Source organism: Thalassophryne amazonica, chromosome 12, assembly GCF_902500255.1.
Source record: "Thalassophryne amazonica chromosome 12, fThaAma1.1, whole genome shotgun sequence".
In the NCBI taxonomy this organism is placed as follows: domain Eukaryota; kingdom Metazoa; phylum Chordata; class Actinopteri; order Batrachoidiformes; family Batrachoididae; genus Thalassophryne; species Thalassophryne amazonica.
The window spans coordinates 49931905-49950089 of NC_047114.1; the positions used below are offsets into that span (position 1 = coordinate 49931905).

The 18185-nt window shown below is 41.4% G+C and overlaps 1 protein-coding gene across 3 annotated transcripts in view; it reads right to left on the bottom strand.

Moving 5' to 3' along the window:
- Positions 1-4661: 4661 nt before the first annotated feature.
- rnf220a (ring finger protein 220a) overlaps positions 4662-18185 on the bottom strand; it is a 507503-nt gene continuing 493979 nt past the window's right edge. For 2 of the 3 annotated variants that reach the window (XM_034183510.1, XM_034183509.1), the window contains exons 13-15: positions 12530-12724; positions 12033-12107; positions 4662-4970 (exon numbers count right to left, since the gene is read on the bottom strand). In XM_034183510.1, coding sequence (XP_034039401.1) covers positions 4899-4970; positions 12033-12107; positions 12530-12724 — 342 coding nt within the window. In that variant the 3' untranslated portion in view covers positions 4662-4898. The remainder of the gene's footprint in view (positions 4971-12032; positions 12108-12529; positions 12725-18185) is intronic. The other variant, XM_034183511.1, reaches the window with a different exon arrangement.

Sequence of the window (18185 nt, forward strand, 5' to 3'; positions counted from 1 at the left end):
AAGGCAAACATACTGGTAGACCAAGGACGACATCAAAGCGTCAAGACAGAAAACGTAAAGCAATATGTCTCAAAAATCGAAAATGCACAACAAAACAAATTAGGAACGAATGGGAGGAAACTGGAGGAAACTGGAGTCAACGTCTGTGACCGAACTGTAAGAAACCGCCTAAAGGAAATGGGATTTACATACAGAAAAGCTAAACGAAAGCCATCATTAACACCTAAACAGAAAAAAACAAGGTTACAATGGGCTAAGGAAAAGCAATCGTGGACTGTGGATGACTGGATGAAAGTCATATTCAGTGATGACTCTCGAATCTGCATTGGGCAAGGTGATGATGCTGGAACTTTTGTTTGGTGCCGTTCCAATGAGATTTATAAAGATGACTGCCTGAAGAGAACATGTAAATTTCCACATTCACTGATGATATGGGGATGCATGTCAGGTAAAGGCACTGGGGAGATGGCTGTCATTACATCATCAATAAATGCACAAGTCTACGTTGATATATTGGACACTTTTCTTATCCCATCAATTTAAAGGATGTTTGGGGATGATGAAATCATTTTTCAAGATGATAATGCATCTTGCCATAGAGCAAAAACTGTGAAAACATTCCTTGCAAAAAGACACATAGGGTCAATGTCATGGCCTGCAAATAGTCCGGATCTTAATCCAAAAAAAAATGAAAATCTTTGGTGGAAGTTGAAGAAAATGGTCCATGACAAGGCTCCAACCTGCAAAGCTGATCTGTCAACAGCAATTAGAGAAAGTTGGAGCCAGATTGATGAAGAGTACTGTTTGTCACTCATTAAGTCCATGCCTCAGAGACTGCAAGCTGTTATAAAAGCCAGAGGTGGTGCAACAAAATACTAGTGATGTGTTGAAGCGTTCTGTTTTTCATGATTACATCATTTTTTCCTCAGAATTGAGTGATTCCATATTTTTTTCCCTCTGCTTGGTCTAAAAAAGTAACCATTACTGACTGCCACAATATTTTTCCTGATTTCTTATAGTGTTTCTTAAAGCCAGAAAGTTGCCATTTGAAATGACTTTAGTTTTGTGTCATGTCTGTGATCTGCTTTTTTTCTACAAAATTAAACAACTGAATGAACATCCTCCGAGGCCGGTGATTCCATAATTTTTGCCAGGGGTTGTATGTGCTATTTTAACTTTTTGTAAATGGTAAATGGACTGCATTTATATAGCGCTTTTCCACCTGCATCAGACGCTCAAGTTGCTTTACAATTATGCCTCCCATTCACCCATTTGTAAGTGCAAAAATAACATACAGAATGAAGAATATTTTATTCTCTGCCATGTTTCCTGCCAATTTATTTCTCTGAATCAAATTTATTTGGCTTTTTTGCGATCAACTTATGATCGCCGGTATCCCCGCCCATACGATACAGAAGCTGAAGGTAAATGCTCCCCAGAACCATTTACTGAAAAAAGGTCTGAAGGACCTAAATGACACGATGGGGAGGTTCCAGGCATGCAAGAGGCAAAAAAAAAAAAAAAATGGTTAAAGAGGTGGGGGGTCTGGGGGGCAGAGCTCGCCCAGAAGCTGAATGGTTTTAGCCATGCTCATCCTCCCCAGAGCCATATTTTAGTGGGGGGGGGAAAAAAAAAAAAAAAAAAAAAAAAAAAAAAAAAAAAGCCCACAGGACTGAAATGACATGTTCATTAATGTCGGTGACGTGAGATTATTGTCATGAATACCTTTAATAAACCCATATGTATGTATCATCATGAACAAATTGTGTCAGTCTATTTAAAATACCTTCATCTCGAGACCTTCATACATACACCCAAGTAATTTTGAACTATGTGTATCACATACAATCGACAAGATATATTTACATCAACCTACGTCGATGTTTGGTAAGGCTTTGCTTTAGTTATATTAAATGTAGCACCTTACCACCACTCTATAATACCCATACTTCAGAATTGGAGGGTGCTTTGAGTCCAATCTCCAATTAAGGGTATAGGGTCCTTCCCAACATGCGATATGGACTGTTGTCCTGGTAAGCGGATTTTACTTCAAAGGAAACGTTTGTTGCAGAGAAACTCCTTTATTGAATTCATAAGAAAAAAATAAACACATTAACAAAAACCCTCATTTGCTAAAACGTAAACAAATAAAAACAAACCCACATTTAATTCCCAAACTCTTAAAATAACAGACCCTTTCCAACCCCCCCTTTAACACAACACACCCGGGCCCCCCCCCCCACACACACACACACACATTCACACAGTCCGGCACAGTACTCACACCTTCCTGGCGCGAGGAAAAGATGATACAGGAAAATAAGTTGCCACGCAGGCCAGTCACCGGCCTGCCGTGCTGAGACCACCAATTGCCGAAGCATTGTCCTCTCCGTTGAAGCACGTCCACTACTTCAGTAACATGGAAACTCCACCTCAATATTACATTCGAACGGCACCAGACAAAAGTTCCAGGATCATCTCCTTCGCCAATGCAGATTTACGATTCATCACTGAATAGCACTTTCACCCATTGTGATTGCTCTTTAGTCCACTGTGACTCTACTTGCTTTCATGTACAGGTCTCAGCGTTTTCTTTTGGCTTTACTTTACACAATCACGACTCTACCACCCTGTGTTTTGATGTATTTTTGTATTTTTCAAGGCATTTGGCTTTGACCTCTTCCTTTTCCAAAGGTACATTTTCCTATATATATATATATATATATATACACACTTCCCATCTTCTTTATATTAAATTTTAGACACAACCAAAATCTTTTGTTGGATATTATTCTTTTCCATTGCTTCAGCCGACACTTCTCATTGGGTGACAAGCCACATTTGCATTTTTGAACTAGTGTCTGCATTTTACAATACATAGGCAATTATATAATTTTTCCCCCCCATCAACACTGAATGATTTCATAGTTTTTCCCTGTATTTGTGCACTATTTTTGGAACAGGTTTGGTTCAGAGTAATCATAGAAAATATGTAACTTAACCCAACATGGAACTGCACAATAGATGCTGAAGCTCAAATTCAACTTAACACTTCTGTTGATGCTTATTTGACTCAATTTCTTTGTCTTCATTTTTTTTTAAATAAAAGTTTCAGGAACTTGGTTTGTTTCTCAGAAAATATAAACTGCAGCTTTATAAATTATAGATAGAGATGACCTTCACCAGACTCAAGTCACCATGAAAGAGTGACACATCTGGCAGTTTAAAATGCACATGATCAAAAGATGTTTTTCATTTTTTGTTTCACCCCCCCCCCCCCAAATTTTCCTTTAGTGCACCTTGTTTCCAACGGGGGTTTTTGTGAACAGGACCACTCGCGATATTTGACAAGATTTATTTTTCAGCAATTCTTACAACAATACAGACGTCACAGAATACATAGTTTTACAAACACAACGCACACCGCCGCCTTGGCTGCTGTCTTAGAGGGAAAAGGAAATGTTGTGGGTCTGGAAGTCATCAGTTCAGCCTTGGCCATCCTTCTTTTTCTAACCTCGTCTATAACAAAATAAAGAACCTGCCCTTCAGAGGTGCTGTTTTGATACTGCAGCATAACAACCTTTGAACAACGGGGCATGTTGGATAAAACAAAATAAATGTCTGAGACTGTGACCAGAGTGTTATTCAGACTTAAGCATTCATGGATGAAAACAACCCAAAAAAGTGCTTTTTTTTTTTAAATAGCCAAAAGGAACAGTTTAACCATTTTGCATGTTCACAGCAAACTGAGGCAAAAGGAATCTTTCTATTCAATAAAACAAAGATCTTTTCTGGCTTCATGATTAGATCTACATTTTTTAAATGACTTTCTGCAAGTAAAAACATTTTTTACACCTTTCTTGACTGTGTAGACCAGAGTCGTTAATATCCATAATTTTTATTCCTGTACAGTGAAATATAACCCAAAACTGGCATTTAAATTAAATCTCTTTAAAAAAAAAAAATACACAAGACTTATTTAATTCCATCCATTTTTTAAGCCAAACAATTTTGTTACCTTTCCCACCAAAAACAGATGATAATGTGGTTGTGTGGTCTCTGTCATTTACGCCCAAATTTGTAAACATACACAGACTATATTACATGTGCTTGCACTGCATCTTGGGGAAGAGAATCTTTTGGTTTACTTCACTAGAACACCACAAAAGAGGGACGAGGGGTAGGCAGGTGCGCCCCTTGATAGGGGTGGAAATCAAACTCCTTTTCAAGGATCTGATGGTTTTGTTAGTTTGGCTGAAAGCTCAGTCTGAATTAACGTGTCCTGTCATTTTCCTAAATGTTTAAAGTAACAGGGCCACTGAGATTATTTTATTTATTTAAAACAGGAGGGGGGCCGCTGCCAAGTCATGACCAGCACCACTGAAGTGTTGAAGGGCTCGAGGGAGAGACAAAGTTCCAAACTGTCTTCATAAAGCAGTTTGTTCCAGGGCCTTTGAAACGTAAAAAAAAAAAAAAAAAAAAAAATCCATAGGCCACAGCAAAGCTTGGCTAAATGTCACTGGGTATCGAGGTATGCTCTCCTGAAAAGTCCCTCTGACTCCACAAATCCCCGGCAGGTCCAGTAAGGTCTATGGTTTTATGCAGCAGGCGGGAGGTGGAGCAGAGGGGGTGGAGTCTGCTAAGCGGTGTGACTGAAGCTCTTTCGCACTATTGTGGACAACCAGACAGCCAGAGTCAGTGAGTGCTGCTCAGTTCCTTCCAGCTCATTTCACCCTCATCTCAGAGCCAACGCAGTACCAAAGAACGCCAGGTTGTCTTTGTGTGCTGTTGGGGGAGATTTGAGGGACCGACCCAGGTCACAAAGGACAGAAGACAAATTGATGACTGACATGGAGGGGGATGAAATCTGAGGTGGAGGCGGTGGGTGACTGTGCTCTTTACAGGTAGACACGCCTGAGGTCTCCAGGTGAGGTGATGGTGTTGCACTGTGGGCACAGCTTCTTATTCCCCTGTGATGGATCGAGAGACAACAGTTAAAATTCTATGGGAGGGAAATGATGATCTATATAAAGTGGACTTGTTTTTGGAACAACTGTCTTGTACTGAGTGATGTGTTTATCATGAAGAGTTTCTACTTAGGACAGTACACATGCCAGCTTCAGTTCCTGATATGTTAGTGATTCTTTCTGTGACCTAGCAAACGTAAGACGTTCAGATGACATCAGGATTTAGGGATATCATGACATCATGATATCATGACATGGGCGGCACATTGGCTTAGTGGTTAGCACTGGTGCTTCACAGCAAGAAGGTTGTGGGATCGCTTTCCGTCGTTTCTGTGTGGCTTTTGCTTGTTCTCCCTGTGTCTGCGTAGGTTTCCTCCGGGCCCTCCGGTTGCTCACATTGGACAAAACGTTCTGTGCAATCACAATGCATTTCCATTAAAAACCCCTCGCATGTACCACACAGAGCAGTCTGGATGTGCCCAGTAACAGAGGAAGGAAACGAAGTTCAGTACTGACACTCGCTGATTCAAGGAAAGTGGGTACTGTGTTTCCGTGATGAAAACACCGGCTGTTTATTTTTTTTCAAACCGCGCTCAGACCCAATGTCGTTGACCAAACGGTCCACCCTAAAAATTAGTTCCCCCGCCTTTACTGCGCATGCGTCACTTTGGAGTTCAGCAGCATCATTTCTGAGAATCACCAGATATTCACCGATTATCACCTCATTTCTGCTTCAAACTGCACTCCAGTCATCATCTATCTCAGCGACAGATATCTGAAGCTTTTGTACAACAATCATTTCCACATCAATTCAGCAGTATTTCATAATAAAAGACAGCGCACCGATCAGCTGCTGCTGTGCCTACGTCATTTCAGAGCGTCAATAACGACACCCTAATTATCACCTTGTTTTCTGCTTAAAACGACCTGGTTTCTGCTTAAAACTGACTTTAGAATGATTTAAGAGGTTTTACCTTGTCATCTGATGGTTAATAATCACATTAACCCATTTGATCGCTTTGGGTGAAGAGAGTCAGACAAAGACGTGTTGCTGTGGTCCGAAATGAAGCATACGCAGTGCAGGCAGGGCGCACCAGTTTTTAGGGGGAACCGTTAGGTCTGCAACACCGGCACCTAAACAAGGCAGGGTGCAATTCAAGGTTGGTGATTATTAACAAAATGCTGCTTGCTGCCTATACTGCAATATGGTGTGACGTTTCATACATATCACTGGGTGTGACGAACCAAAGACAACCACTTTAGATCAGAGACCTCTGCGTGACTTTGAACCCTCCCCGGAGCCTGACGCGCACCTCCTAAATGACTGAGACTGCAAGAGCTGTGATTTGTCACTTTTACATTTTCACTCCTTCCTCTCTCGTCATATTTTAAAGTTTCAGCAGTCCGCCCACCAATTCCATTTCAATCATGGATCAAATATGTGTGGCAGAAAAGACCGCAAATATGACCAACTTTGCAACAAGTAGTCAGAAATAGATGCTCAAATGACCCGCAATTCATGGAGGGAAATTACATGTACTGCACCGCTGGTTTGGAGGTTGATAATTACATAAAGAAGTGGAGGTCGTTGAGGGACAAACTCATCCAGAAAAAGCTGCTGTTCCTGCGGCAAACTGCATAAAGATGTGACGGATAACTTATATATATATATATATATATATATATATATACGAGGTCTATTAGAAAAGTATCCGACCTTATTATTTTTTCAAAAACCATATGGATTTGAATCACGTGTGATTACATCAGACATGCTTGAACCCTCGTGGGCATGCAAGAGTTTTTTCACGCCTATCGGTTACGTCATTCGCCTGTGGGCAGGCTTTGAGTGAGGAGTCGTCCACCCGCTCGTCGATTTTTTTCATTGTTTAGGAATGGCTCAGAGACTGTTGCTTTGTTTGATAAAAATTTTTTCAAAACTGTAAGGCACAACTGAGTGGACACCATTCAATAAATTCAGCTGGTTTTCGGTAAAAATTTTAACGGCTGATGAGAGATTTTGGTCTGGTAGTGTCGCTTTAAGGACGGTCCACGGCGCCTGACGGCGATCTGCGCTTCGAGGCGGCAGCGTCTCGCCGTTTCAAGTTGAAAACTTCCACATTTCAGGCTCTGTTGACGCAGTAAGTCGTCAAAGAACAGAGAACTTTCAGAAGAAGTCGGCATGAGTTTATTCAGATATTCCATTGTTAACGGTCATTTTGTAATGAAAGAACGTGCGGGCAGAGTCGCATGTCGGGCTGGACCCGACCGCGGGGGGTCGCGGCAGGAAAAACACCTCCGTTGGAAACCTTAACGGGCAAGTTGGAACATGCCCAAGCTGTTAAACAATTTCTCAGTTACTCACTTGTTGAAAGCCATTAAAAGCCGCCTGAATTCTACAAATGGTTTTCAACACGGAGGTGTTTTTCCTGTCGCAGCGCACACAGATTTGCCGAGTCGTCACGGAAACGACTCGGCGAATTTGCGCGTACGTCTTTCATTAAAAAAATGTCCTTAAACAGTGGAATGTCCGCATAAATTCCTCATGCCGGCCTCTTCTGAATCTTCTCTGTTCTCTCACGATGTCCTGGGTGAATTAAGCCTTAAATTAGGATGTTTTAAGCTCGAAACAGGCCGACGACAGTGCCTGGAAGCGCTGCAGGACGTCCCGCTCCGTGGGAAGTCCTTACACCGACAGAAACACCCCATAATCTCTCATCAGCCGTTAAACTTTTCACAGAAAACCATCTTAATTTCTCGAATAGTGTCCACTCGGATATTCCTCACAGGTCCAGAAAAAATTTTGATAAAGCAACACGCGCCGTCTCGAGCAGCGTGTGAAACAAAGGAATTCAGCCGAGAGGGCGGGACCACATCTCACTCAAGGCCTGCCCACAGGGAAATGACGTCACCGACACGCGTGAAAAAACTCACGCATGCGCACGAGGGTTCAAGCATGATTGGTGTAATCGCATGTCATTCAATCCATATAGTTAAAAAAAAAAATAAAAGGGTCGGTTTATTATCTAAGAGACCTCGTATATATATATATATATATACATATATATATATATATACACACACACACACACACACATATATATATATATATATATATATATATATATATATATATATATATATATACATATATATATACAGACACATCCATCCATCCATGCATTTTCTTCCGCTTAATCCGGAGTCAGGTCGCGGGGGCAGCAGTTCAAGCAAAGCCGCCCAGATCTCCCGATCCACACACACCTCCCCCAGCTCCTCCGGGGGAACCCCAAGGGGTTCGCAAGCCAGCCGAGGGTCTTCCCCGGGGCCTCCTGCCAATGGGACGTGCCCGGAAAACCTCTCCAGCGAGGCGTCCAGGGATATATATATATATATATATATATATATATATATATATATATATATATATATATATATATATATATATTAGGGATGTGAATCGTACAACAACTCACGATTCAATTTGATTCCGATTCTTGGGGTGACGATTCGATTCAGAATCGATTTTCAATTCAAAGAGCTCTGAGAAAGTTATATTACTTAAAAAATGTTTAAGAAAACGCAGCTTTACAAGGTTAATCAAGTGATTCTAGATGTAAATTTACTTTTCTGCTTTGCTTGTTCAGAGTTGGCTGGCACTTTAGCGAAGCGCTGGTCAGTAGTTGGCAGATACCGCTGCTCCCCTCTTTTAGCTCCGGGTGATGGCGTAGCATGTGGGCTTGCAGATTTGTAGTGTTTCCGAAGTACTTGACATTTTGCAGATTTTGCACACTGCATAAGTCATGTCAAGCTCCTTCTTACGCAGCAAATAATAAAATCCAAAATGCGCCCAAACATTTGCCTTCAGCAAAGACGGTGCTGGCTGAATTAGCTCTTCGTCCGCCATGCTAAGCTGCAGCTCACAAATGTTTGAATCACGCCGGACCCTCTCCTCGCGAGGAGAGGCTCCTTTTTTCATCTGCATCAGAAGCTCAAAGGGCTTTACAATGATGCCTCGCATTCACCCAGACAGACTCACACACCAATGTCAGGGTGCTGCCATGCAAGGCGTTCACAACACATTGGGGGGCAACTCAGGGATTAAGGACCTTGCCCAGGGCCCTTAGTGATTTTTCGATCAGGCTGGGTTTTGAACCGAGGATCCTCTGGTCTGAAGTTCATCACAACCACTAGACCATCACCTCCCCTTGGCCATTTAACCCATCATAATTACAGTTAGACACAATCCAACCACTAGGAGCAGTGGGCAGCCAAAGCCCAGTCCCCAGGGACCAACTCCAGATGTGGAGACACTGCCCTAGTCAGGGGCAGAGAAAGGAGCAGACCCTAATTAAGTATGTTTTTGATTGTGGATGGAAACCAATGTGCCCCACGCAGACACGGGGAGAACATGCAAACTCGATATAGAAAAGGTGGGAAGCAATCCCACAACCTTCTTGCTGTGCAGTATCAGTGCTAACCACTAACCCACAGTGCCACCACTGCTGGATTAAGATTAATTAAGATATAATGGTGCATTATACATTATATGAACACAGTATCTCCACTGGAAAATTTAACAAACAACAGTGGTTCACCAACTGACGAGAAAATTCTCTGCTGGCTACAGTTATATTTCCCATTTGAAAACCTCTGCACAGTGCTGGGACATCTGTAAAATGGTGCAGTTGGAGTGTTAAATGCATAATGACTATAAAAAAAAGTGCAGTAGTTGGTATGTCTGCAGGCTGGTGTAAATGTGATCTGTGCTCACTTATAAAACACTGTGACATAGAACACTACTGTTACTGGATGCTGAGATTACACAACTTTTGTACTTTCAAACATAACACTGGCAAGGTCAAAGAGCACTGGCATGGGTAACCTTGAAGATTTAGAAGCCTTCCCCCCAGTAAACCACTGAGTGCAGTGGAAACAAAGTCTAAGGTCACTTTAGAGGTGTACAACACAGAGACTGACCACTGAAGTGGTCGGAGGGTCTCATGGATTTCACACACTCCTGCTAAGAGGATTTAAGGCTCAACAGCACTGTATAGAATATTTTCAAAAGAACAGGTGCGGAAAAGAGAAGACAGAAGACATTGGAGAAAGGATGGACACAAAGGTTTCAGTTCCCTCATATCCACTGATAATGTACAAAACCCTTCCTCAAGTTTACATCCATGTGTGTGGACAAGCATTGCCATGCTGAAGATTTGTGTTTTTGTTCCAAACTGCTGCAAGCGTGCATGTACCCTTTCCAACGAGTCAGCATATTGGTCGTAGTAGACAGTATTGTCATGTTCCAAAGATTCTGTGAAATCTATGTCAACACAGTCTCCAAAAAAAAAAAAAAGTTCCACGACTTTTTGTGCTGAAGGGACGACTTTGAATTTGCAACCTTCATAGACATCACACATTCGTCAATGAATATTTATGGGTGCACAACCCTTTGCTGTGAGGAATTCAATAACAGCATATTGTTTCAAACACATGTCCATGTACATCATCATTTTTTTTAACCAACTAGTGTGCGCATATGTTACATTGAAAACGATTCTGCACATTGGAAATCGGAGACAAAAACCACTTGGTGCAGTGATTGTTAGTAACTAAAGGATTATTCCTGTACCACTTTCACTTCAGTATCTTGCTTGTTATTGAAATAATCACACTGAGGGCCACACCTTTCAGGTGACCCTTGTATATCATATGTTTGTGGATTTAGAGAAAGCTGATGACAGGGTGTCAAGAAAAGAGTTTCTATGAGGGATGTTTCTCATACTATGGTGTTGGGCCTATTTATCACATACCCGGGATCATGGATAAGTTTGAATACCATCAAAATACTTGAAGAGGTCATGTCGTAGAGGAAATGCCCTTGGAATGAGTGTTTTAACAAGATAATGGCCTTTTCTGTAAAGGTATAACAAATTTGATAAATTGTTGTTCATGTTTTGATTTGGAACAGAACATGCAGTGTTCCCAATGTATTTGTGTATATGGAAATAAAAGGTATTATAAGAATTTTAGGCTTTACTCACTTTCTTAAACACACTGCTATAATTTTGAACACAACTGTATAAACACACACACACAAACTTTGCAGGCCTGTGTATACATTTATTATATATCAAAAAACAAAACTGTTCAATGGATTAGTCATATGGTTCCTAGAGGCCCTACGGAGCTATGTCAAATTCTCTTGCCTCCATTAAAATGATTGTGCATACTAATTTATGACATTCTATTATCACTTCACACACCATTTTAAAATGTGACATGAACATGGATTAACCCTTACTTAGCCACTTCTTGGTACGAAGTTTGGGTCCATTTAGTTATTATTAATCACTAACTAACTTTGGTAGTGAAAGTATGCCAGAAACAAAAAACAGGGAGCAAAGCTGCCAGTGAATTTTATGAAAGGGACACAAATCAGAAGAAACTTGAACAAACCAGATATCATAAAATGAAAGAAGAACAATGCAAAGGAATAAGGCAAAATACAAGAGAAAAGGAGAAAATAGAAGCTAATGATAAAGGAATGAAAGTAAGTCAAAAGAGGAGGTTGTTTATGCTCCTAGCAGCAAAAACTCTGCTGCCGCCTGTGCTTTATTTAAATGCATTAACACAAGCTAATTACACACTGAATACATCTGACACACTAATAACCAAGAAGCTCAGAGTGTGTGTGTGTATGAGTGTCTGCATGTGTGTGGACCTAAGGCACTGATGAAGAAAATCACTGGAGCTTACACTTGACCACTTTATTCCCACATTTTAAAAAGCCTTTTGGGAACAATCTCATTTACACTTTTCCCCTACTGAAAACTACAAATGTTTGCTCTGCCTGGATTGCGTGCACGCAGCTGTGTGCACAGTAAAAGAACAGGTCATATGGGAAACATTCCACTTTAGGTCCTCCCTACGGGGCTCAACAACAGAGAGAAGCTTACTGAGTATGAAATGAGTCTCCAATGACTGTATGTCAGGAGGAGCTGCCTTACAGCGTGAAGGAAAGAGAGTGAGAGAGTGTGTGTGTGTGTGTATATGTATATATACCAGAGTCCTGAGCCAGCATTCTTCACAATGGACGTGCCAGCACTGGATGGAGGTGAGTGGCATCGTATAGGAGTCCTACAGAGAGAGGGGTGGTGGGGGTAATGGGGAAGACAAAGGTAAAAAAAATTAAATAAATACATTTTTACATCAACCAGAATGCCAGTCAAGCCTTTACACACCGATATAAAACAACACTGTACATTCCCTGACTAACTAACGGCATCAATCCACTGAAATTGAACAACACAGCCAGCAGCCACAGAACCACTGAACAAGGCAGCATGGGGGGCAATCAAACCGGCAACCTGCAGACCATACAATCACATACGAGCAATTAGGCAGGCAGTGGGCGGAGACACGAGGAGGCAGGCAGAGGAAGGAAAAATATGAGGGAGAAAGGAATGACTGCAGATGTGATGAGCCAACCTTATGAACGCTCATTCTCCTCTCAAAAACAAAAGTGTGATGAGGGAGGGGAGGGGGGAGGCGTGCCTTACCCTCCGTAGAGGCTGTGGGAGGAGCCTCTTTATGCTGCTGCTGTAGCCACCAATCATAAGGCCCCTGTACAGGTAGTACAGGCCGAGGGGGAGGGACTTAGGCTGCCTCACTCCAACCTCATTGGCCAGTGGCCGGGGCCCTGGCCACACACCTAGGATCTTGCTCTCCATGCCTGACTGGATAGCAGGCTTCCTCTGCGGAAGGGGTGAGGGTGGGAGAGGAGAAGGGGCGAAAGGTGGCAGCTAATCATACAGGCGGGCATGTGCTGAGTACACGCACACACACACAAAAATATATACCTTAGCGCAAGATGAACACATGCACACAGATGCACACAGGGTTATCAGAGTGTGTGCCGTTTATTTTGACAGCCAATGTACACTCAACAAAAATATAAACGCAACACTTTTGGTTTTGCTCCCATTTTGTATGAGATGAACTCAAAGATCTAAAACTTTTTCCACATACACAATATCACCATTTCCCTCAAATATTGTTCACAAACCAGTCTAAATCTGTGATAGTGAGCACTTCTCCTTTGCTGAGATAATCCATCCCACCTCACAGGTGTGCCATACCAAGATGCTGATTAGACACCATGATTAGTGCACAGGTGTGCCTTAGACTGTCCACAATAAAAGGCCACTCTGAAAGGTGCAGTTTTGTTTCATGGGGGGGGATACCAGTCAGTATCTGGTGTGACCACCATTTGCCTCATGCAGTGCAACACATCTCCTTTGCATCATCCGTGAAGAGAACACCTCTCCAATGTGCCAAATGCCAGCGAATGTGAGCATTTGCCCACTCAAGTCGGTTATGATGACGAACTGGAGTCAGGTCGAGACCCCAATGAAGACGACGTGCATGCAGATGAGCTTCCCTGAGACGGTTTCTGACAGTTTGTGCAGAAATTCTTTGGTTATGCAAACCGATTGTTCCAGCAGCTGTCCGAGTGGCTGGTCTCAGACGATCTTGGAGGTGAACATGCTGGATGTGGAGGTCCTGGGTTGGTGTGGTTACACGTGGTCTGCGGTTGTGAGGCTGGTTGGATGTACTGCAAAATTCTCTGAAACGCCTTTGGAGACGGCTTATGGTAGAGAAATGAACATTCAATACACGAGCAACAGCTCTGGTTGACATTCCTGCTGTCAGCATGCCAATTGCACGCTCCCTCAAATCTTGTGACATCTGTGGCATTGTGCTGTGTGATAAAACTGCATCTTTCAGAGTGGCCTTTTATTGTGGGCAGTCTAAGGCACACCTGTGCACTAATCATGGTGTCTAATCAGCATCTTGATATGGCACACCTGTGAGGTGGGATGGATTATCTCAGCAAAGGAGAAGTGCTCACTATCACAGATTTAGACTGGTTTGTGAACAATATTTGAGGGAAATGGTGATATTGTGTATGTGGAAAAAGTTTTAGATCTTTGAGTTCATCTCATACAAAATGGGAGCAAAACCAAAAGTGTTGCGTTTATATTTTTGTTGAGTATACAAACACTGTCATGAAGAAATGCTTGAGAACAAGTTGTGCCTTATTAGTTGTGTTTCATGAAGCAAATAAGAAATGATATCTGATAACTTGGATAAATGATTTCACTACACTGGTGAGACTGCAAAAGGTTGCAGTCATTCGAAGAACATTCATTTTCTATACACAATGATTCCAATTAGTCACATGGAGGTGGAAGGTGCTCGAGTCTGCCTCAGAGGTCAAAGAGCAACAGGCGGGACACCAGTCTGTTGCAGGGCCGACACATATCGACAGACAAATACATTTACATGCTCACTCACACGACAGACAATTTAAAGTTTCCAATTTACCTCTGGAAGAGGGGGGAAGCTGGAGCACTCATAAGAAATCCAAGCAAACACAGGGAGAACATGCAAACTTCACACAGATAGGGCTGGGCGGGAAGCGAACCTGGCACCTTCTTTCTGTGAGGCAACAGTGCTGACCATTTACACAGCAGCATTATTTTTATTGTGTTATCATGTAAGCAAAGTTCCCTGAGTTTAGAAAGAACCCTTATGTGGAGTTTTCTTTCTGCGTCAAAATATCTATCTTTCTGATAATTTAATATTTAAAAGAGTAACAATACTCAAATGGGTGTGGAAAAGCCACATTTAGGTCTAGGTCTCACAACCATACAGCAAGGCTAGAAGCTATAGAACTCTAAAGACTTCTGAAGGTTTAGTGATTCTCCTTTAAAGGTAGAGGTATCACCAAATGCTTCTTCTCTTGAGTAACTTCAAAAGAAATGTTATTCTTTCAACAATTTTGACACTTTCAGTGTAAATAAGATTCATTATTGATCACAGAGTCCAGGAAGACAGAAAATTAAAACTCTTTAATCAGCTTCCTAAGTGCTGCAATCAGGACATTAATTCCACAATGACCACAGCATCATCCACAAAGTCAACGTAGGTGAACCTTTCCTGAATGACTATCACAAGGACATCACTGTAATTGCAGGACCATACAAAACAGCCAGTCATTCAAGCACTAAACCACCTAGTAGCCAGAACACAACCCTGATGAACACCAGAATTCACTTGGAAGAAGTCAGAGAAATACGAATTGTACCTGTACTGTATATCAAGGTGTACTATGATGTCAGGTGAGTGTCAGATCAGTCAGTAGAACCGTGGCACCAGAGATAACGAACAAGTAACATCCTAGAATAAGGATTAGTCTGACACACCTGCTGAAAGGACCCAGTCCAACATAACATTACAGGACATTCTTTTGGCAGGACCGTGCCTTTGGCCTTATTTCCGGATGCAATATTTCTGTTACTACCCCTGAATTAAAGATGGAAATCTACACAACAAGCACATCTTGAATGCTTCAATTAAAAAAATTACAAAATTACAAAAGTTATGTCCTTAACCAAATATGTACGTACCTGACTAGTTTTAGCAAGATATCAGTATGCTTCCACTACTGTGAAGATGCTTTATTTTCTAAACACTGTCATGTAGAGATTCTTTCAAGCATATTACAACAACAAAAGCATTATACAGCCACCTTTCTCACATATGGCACGAAGGTTGACTTGTATTTGTTAAAATAACCAGTAGGTGGGGGTAGAAACCCATATACAGCAAAACAGTACAGGGCAACCCAAGTACAAAAAAAGAAGTGACAAAACAACTCAGATAAAGATGGTGAGAGAAGAACAAATATTACTTATTCGTATATCGCAATTACCTAATTATTGAAAGGTTAAAATCCAAGCAGTGTACCAGACACAGAACTCTGTCAGTCTTTCCCATGATGCCTCCACCTGTCAGGCCACAATACAACTGTATTGCAGTATACTGATACTAGTTCCTCCTCAGAAGATAGAGAATAGAGTCATTGCCAAAATCAAACAATATGTGTGATGTGGAAAGACAGGACTGGCCATGGCAGTGCAGCAACAGTGCAACCATGAACATGAAATGCAACTGGCATGCAGTGGTGGGCAGAGTTAAGATAATCCGACAGCAGATAATTATCGAAGCTAATGTTTTTGCTAGCTGATTAGCTTTTCAGATAAGTTTAAAAACCATCACCGGCCCAGTCATCTTCCGATAAATTTAGTTCCGATAAATTTCAGTCCGATAAAGTAAAGTGAGCTGTTAAAGTTTAACGGTCAAAAACAGTTTAAACCCTAAAATCAAACATTTTAGTCCATCTGCTGTGTCTTTATTTATGGCAGACTGACTGTTGCTTGCTGATGACATCATCATTAAGTGCAAAACACGATTGGCCATTCGACACAGGGAGCATTGTGGGTAGTGTAGTTTAGGTTCACTTTGGACATTACAGTGTTTCCGTCCCTTGGAAATCTGCTGCAAAACCCATCACACGTGCAAAAACAATTATTTAAATATCTAAAGGACACTGGATTACTTCATCGCATCTAAACAAATGACTATGGCCGTCAGGATTTAAGGTTTTGTAAAATCTCAGCGATCACTCAGCAGTCCGGTAGGTGGCGGTAAATGCACCTTAAGCTGATGCCGTCCGCCAATGTATCCAAAAGACGAAGTGTTATCGTCCGCTCAACACAAAAACAAAACAGACTAATTTTAATATTATTTTATTTTATTTCTGTGTGAGTGACAGGATAATTTAATCACCAAGACTCGGTGGGAGAGAGGAGCTCTCATGGCGCAGCTGTGTACAGAGGGACGTTTCTTTACCATTTAGACTGTTATGGATAATCTCATGACAATTATTTTTTCAGATGAATTCCACTGAAACTAACAGGTAAAATTTTATATTTACTACATGTATTTTACTCTGCCAATCAATGCATTAATGGACGTATTTCGGTTGTTTAAACCGCAGGGTTGAAAGCGTGTGAAAAAAGCAGCAGCTTTTTAGTTCGGAAATGATGGTGTATCTAATACCGAGATAAACTGTGACTTCTAATACTGTGTTTTACTGCTTTTGAAAGATGATGAGTGTATGGGGTTTTATGTTTTTATTGATTAATTTTTGTGCCCACCACTGCTGGCATGAAATAGACAACAGTCAGTCAGAATCCAGATGGTTGAAGCTTAAACCAGAAGTGCTTCTCGCAAGCAATCACTCGCGGTGCACTGGACTGTGAATCCAGTCCACTGACTAAAAACAATTTCATTTTAAATTTCTATTCTAGATTATCAGAATGGTATTTACACTGCACAGTGTCACTGAACACACTGAAATGAAAGCTATATCATTGCATAAAGTGCAATAATTATTCTGAAATTGGACATTTCATATGAGAAGTTTGAGTTTTTGTGTTTTAAGCACATTCATACTTTTCTATTTTTACATTAGTAACATTTTCAGTGCAGGACTTTGTTGCTTAGTCTTTTAATACACACTCCTGTCCAGATGGTAGCAGTCGTAGCACTACTGGCCCACAGCAAGAAGGTCTAGGGTTTGGAAGCTGTTTCGGCAATGCTTGGTGGCCCAACACCTTACTAAGACACTTTATACTGGTTTTTCCCTTCATGTGTCACCCCTCGGTATTCATGTTTATCTGTATACTTGACCGTGTGTGATGAGGGACAGTGACCGATGAGCACAGGCGAGCTGTGTGTCCACAGTGCAGTGAGTGATCGATTGCTACGCCTTGCCCTCCATGTCACTTTGGGCACCCAGCGACCTTTAGGAAGCGCAAGTGTCTGTAATTACCTGCATTTCACACTCACACACACACACAGATGCTGATGAAGCACTGTCCACAAACTTGAAGGATGACAGGATGGCTACTTAACACAAACACTGATGTGGTATGCAGGTTTTGTCACATCTCCAATGTGTTACATAAATAAAAACAGACAACACCCCTCATTCTGCCTGATACTTTCAGAGCTGAACATGTGGAATGAATAATTATTCTTTAAATCTAATCAAATGTCAATATAAACAGTTACAAAATAATGTGTTCATTTAACAAAATGAGTATTATTTGTTTTACAACTAACATTTTTTGTGTCAAGTCTGGAAAACTTAAGGTAATTAAGGTAAGGTAAGAATAATCCACAGTACACTATACAGTGCATCCAAAAAGTATTTGCATTACTTCACTGTTTCCACATTTTATGTTACACCCTTATTTTAAAATGGACTAAATTTTATTATCAATCGGCCGATCACGCCTTGAT